The sequence below is a fragment of the Helobdella robusta genome (genome assembly GCF_000326865.2).
Source record: "Helobdella robusta unplaced genomic scaffold HELROscaffold_15, whole genome shotgun sequence".
In the NCBI taxonomy this organism is placed as follows: Eukaryota; Metazoa; Annelida; class Clitellata; order Rhynchobdellida; family Glossiphoniidae; genus Helobdella; species Helobdella robusta.
In genome coordinates, this window is record NW_008703839.1 from 2951281 (window position 1) to 2956604 (window position 5324).

A 5324-nucleotide genomic window follows, 5' to 3' on the forward strand; every position below is an offset into this window, starting at 1 on the left:
TTATCAATTTTTCAAAATATTTTTTAGTACTGTCTAATTTTATTCTGTTTGCTTCAATTGATACAGTAAGATGTGCTTTTATTGTTGTTGCAGTTGATGATGTTGTTGATGATGACGTTGTTGTTGTTGATGTCGTTGATGTCGTTGTTGTTGTTGGCGATGTTGTTGTTGTTGTTGATGATGTCGTTGTTGTTGATGTTGTTGTTGATGTCGTCGATGTTGATGATGTTGTTGTTGATGTTGTTGCTGTTGTTGTTGTTATTGATGTTGTTCATTGCTGACTATTCTTGCATGTCGATAAAATTTATTGCATGCTGAATAAATTGCTAAAATTCAATTTACTTCAGAGCACATGAATGGGACAGAAGAGTTGTATTCAAAAGAGCGAAGAAACTCCAGTAAATATTTTCATTATTAGTTGCATTGAAAGACTTGGCATTGTGCCAATAACAGACAGCATCAACTTTCCAAGAAATGTTTGAACAACTGCTCATCATTTAACGAAAACAAATTAAGAACAGCAGTTATTGAGTGAAATCCGAATTATTAAATAACCCAATCACAATTAAATGAATAATACGTTGATGATGATAGATTTTTGCCATAATTGCCCAAATAATGGAGACAGATCCAAATTACTACTTCTATAACGACTTTTATAGTGAACCGAATTCAACATCTCAGTTCCCTTTTTACATCGTACCATTTGTGCCATCTTCAGATGAATCACAATCACAACTAGTTTCATCGTCGTTATCATCATCGTCGTCATCATCGACATCCCTCCACCTCACCTCCCTACAACCACTCACCAACTCTAGCAGCAGTCCTCCCCACGGACCAACACTCCTCTACTCCACAGGGGTCACCATCTTGTTAGGCTCCATCGCGGCTCTCCTCTGCATCGTTACCATTTCCGGGAACGCCATTGTTGTTCTTTCTTTCTTTTTAGAACAATCTATCCGCCAGCCAACAAATTATTTCATAGCATCGCTAGCAGTTAGCGATCTGTTTATTGGGGCAGTCTCCATGCCCCTCTACACCGTGTACCTACTGGCCGATCAGTATTGGCCTCTCAGCGAGTTCCTTTGTAATGTGTGGCTTACTGTTGATTATACTGCTTGCCTCTGCTCCATTTACACAGTATTCTGCATTACGGTTGATAGATATTGCTCAGTTAAAATTCCCGCTAAATACCGTGTGTGGCGTACTAAAAAAAAAGTTTTGGTTGCAATTGCTTGTATCTGGATTATATCTGTAGCTCTTTTTTTCTCTTCCATATTCGTGTGGCAAATGTGGATAAGTGATTATAAACCTGAGCCTGGCAAATGTTATGTCTTCTATCTGGAAGATGCTCTCTTCAACTGTTCTTTGCAAATTGGATACTTTTGGATCACTCTGATAGCCACAGTCGCATTGTACATTGCCATCTATCGCGTGGCTCTGGGCTTGCAGAAAAAAACTGACGCTAAAAACAAAAGAACGGAAGCAGTGGTATCGCAGTCAACCGCAGCTGCCATCGCCACGGCTGGCGCAATTACGTTTCATTCAAAATCGTCAATGGAAGGTGTTTGTGATGATAGGAACGATAACATTGGTCTAGTTGACAAATTGATTGATCTTCAAAAAAAAGAAAACTTCTGCCACAGCACTGATCAACACTGCAACCTAATTAAATTTTCCTCAACGATGTCAGCAACTACATTCGCGACAACATCCACGACAACTGCAATAGCAACAGTTTCGTCATCACCGCAAACAACAATAATGACCTCGACAACTTTTCCTATGATTGAGTTGAACAACAACAATGTAATAAACAACACCAGTCAAAATAACGACGTTCTCAACAGCAATTCTGAAAACCATGGTGGAACTAAGGCCGAGGGCAATAAAACGCTATATAATGTTGATATTAATAAATATTATAAGGAATGTTGCGATTATGTGTATGAGCAACAACAAAAAAAGCAAATGCCGTATTTTCAAAACCAGCAACTTAGAAATGATGTTTCTGACGATTTGAAATCATTCAAGAACAATAAAATGCTTGATAAAGAATTTAAATACAATCAGTGCAAAAATGTGTCAGCAAAAAACACAAAGTTGATACAGAATGCTCAACATGATATTTTCTTCAGCAACTTCAGCAAAAACAACGCCGACAAAGATAACGAACGCACAAGCCTATTGAACTCAGACCCTAAATCCCATTTCGATCAATATCGTAACTTTAACAATTTTTTCAAGAAATGCAAAACAAGCGATTCGATGAAAGTCCGCAATAGCATCCAATCCAGTTACTCCGTAGATTTTAATCTTTATCAACTTTCAAAATGCGAAACAAACTTTAAGAATAAAATAAAGTTTGACGCCAACAACGTTGACAGGAAACAAATCGCCAACAAGAGTGAAGACAATATTTTGAATAAAAATTTCAATTTTTTTGAAACTTTTGACCAAGAACAAAATAACAAAAAATCAAATGATGAATTAGAAATGAAATATTTTGTTGAAACCGCCGTTAAAAATAATGACGACATCAATAACTTCGAAAAAGTTAATGGTAAGCTCGTTGATAGCATCAATAAAAGAAATGATTTATTTTACACTTCCCCGCGCCAGCACAGTCACGTTCAACAACAAACAAAATTAATTTATGACGATGCATCAGCGCAACAAAAAACGCAGTTAACTTACGATGATATATCAACTCAGCAACAAACATTTTTTCAACAACAACAAAGAAAGTTTTTTCAACAAAACCAACAACCTTCGACTGATTCTAAAAAGAGTGTCGACTTAACAATGTTGAAACAGATTTCGGTACAAATCGGTCGAGCTGCTATTGAAGCAGTCCCATTCAGCCGCCCCAACATCGTCGGAAAATTACCAACGTCACCCATCCACGACCTCAGTAGGAGGTTGAACTTTAAACTTCCCGGGGTCAATCTTCTAAGGAGTGTTCCTTCTGCTGTGCACGGATTTTTTGTCACGGCCTTGGGTCAAGAACTTGATGGAAGAAATGATAATAAAGTTTGTGAGAAAAAAAAAGATAGAGTGGAATACTCGGACGAAGATTATGACGACGACGATGACGATGAACTGTTTTCTCAGAAGAAACCGAGTAAAAAATTACTCATAGCCAAAGTGGAAGCAAGTAAAATTCGTTCAAATACATCGTCATCAAAAGTAATTGGTGGTGAATTAGATAACAATTTAAAACTTCAAAAATCCATCAAAAATAAAAGCCCTAACTCTAAATTAAGTGCCCCTGTGACAATTAAGAACATTACCAACAACAGTTCAGAAGACATCGCCAAAAACATAAACGTCATTAACAATGCGGAAGAGGAAAGTATGAAAAAATTACCAAAAAAGAGAAGTAAAAAGTTGAAGCTGCCTATTAAGTTTGACAAATCTCCCAACACAAACAAACAGGGAATGTCGATATCAAGCAGCAGCAGGAAGTCCAGCCTGCTATCGGCACTGTCCACACAGCGACCTTCGTCATCGTCTCTCTCCTCACATCGCGCCAGCATTACTGAGGTTCTTCAAGAGAAAGTACAACAGAACGGAGAACAAAATGGAGGTGCTGATTATGATCTTAACAAAATTTGTGAATATACCAAAAACGGGATTTCACCTAATATGTCAAATGTTGGTGAGGAAGAATATTTAAGTTTCATTGTAGAAAGCACTCATAAACCTCAAAATGATGCAGAGAGTAAAATAAAGGAAAGAAGAAATAAATGTGATAATGTTTGTACATATGAAAATGAATTCTTAAACGATTTGCTCAAAACCAACGATGATCAATTATTAAATGACAACTCAATGAGTTTTAAAACAAACAAGCCAACAAAAACAGCGACCCCTGAATTAACATCAGAAACGACCTTACCTGCAGTGACGTCATCCGCATTATCCGTATCATTTCAACTGTCAACCTCGCTTCCGGCAACAACAACGCTATCAACAACATCAACGTTCACAACGACAACCACCACAACAAAATTACCATCAACGACCTCACCTATGACAGCAGCCTCGAACGAAAAGACCATCTCAACGGCTAGCCCGACAAAGTTAGATAGAGAAGAATTTTCAATCAAATCTGACCAGCCTTCCACACCTACTACCAATCACCACCATTTCCTTTTCCACGCTCCTCTCTCAACTCCATTTCTTCCAAACTTCATCAAAGCTCCAATTTTCGATCGACAGAGTAGCCACGGTGCCAACAACAACGGAAACAAGAAGTTCCAGTCAACGCAATCGTCACAGTCAGGGATGTTGGCGGCCCAGCAAAAAACCAAAAGAGCGAACAGGGCACGTAAGGCCCTACGAACCATCACCATCATTTTAGGGGCGTTCGTCGTGTGCTGGATACCCTGGCACGTGCTATCGATGATTATGGGCTTCTGTCCAAAGAACTCAGTCTGTGTAGCCCCAATGCTGTACGACATTTCCTACTGGTTGTGCTACCTGAACAGTCCCATCAACCCTTTCTGTTATGCTCTCGCCAACGAGCAGTTTAAACGAACTTTTGCAAGAATTTTAAAATTTGACTGGCATCGCATTTAAGAATGGTTCAACTGTTATTTTATCTCATTTATTAATTTGTCGCTAATTTTATAATCTTCAACATTGTTTCCATATTAACTTTTATTACAACGTATCACTTAACCATCATCAATGCCTTCTCACATCCATACATTTTCACCGGTAACAAAAAATGACAAGTTATAATTATTTGGAAGGGTATTTTAAAACATTTTTCAACGTAATAATTTTTTTTCGGTTTTATGTAACCAAAAAAGTCTAAAACGGTTTATATTTTGCAACAGAATATGCTTAACTCAAGCTTTCATCATTTTAAACTAAATTTATAATCATTCAAAATACCAGCATCAATAAAACATTTGTTTTCATTCATTTTTAAATATAATGTACATACAATTTTACTTGAAATAAATTTTAAACAAAATGAAAAAAATTAAATGACTTGATAAATTTTGGTTTTAAAAGTGTCATAAAATTTTTACTTCATCATTCAGTGGTAATTCAAGGATAATAAAACACTAATAGCTAAAAGCAGTTTTCATTCACTCATTTCTGTGAGATTGATTTTAAAAACTCTGCAAAGTATTGATGTAAAGAATAAAATGAATAATATTATGGTTGCACATTTTTTTATTAATTTGAAAAAGCTTCCTTTAAATATTTAAGCTTAGTGAAGTTTTTAAAGCGTTGAAAAGACAAGGAGAAAATCAATAGTAAACATAGTACTCAAAGTTTTATATTTATACGAATCTTTTAAA

The 5324-nt window shown here is 36.4% G+C and overlaps 1 protein-coding gene across 1 annotated transcript; it reads left to right on the plus strand.

Moving 5' to 3' along the window:
* Positions 1-618: 618 nt before the first annotated feature.
* On the plus strand, positions 619-4974 carry HELRODRAFT_110124 (hypothetical protein; the record flags this gene model as incomplete). The annotated part of the gene is made up of 2 exons (XM_009015242.1): positions 619-1502; positions 3843-4974. The coding sequence occupies 2 exons, from the start codon at positions 619-621 to the stop codon at positions 4585-4587; spliced, it is 1629 nt and encodes a 542-aa protein (XP_009013490.1). The 3' UTR covers positions 4588-4974.
* Between the last annotated feature and the right edge of the window lie 350 nt (positions 4975-5324).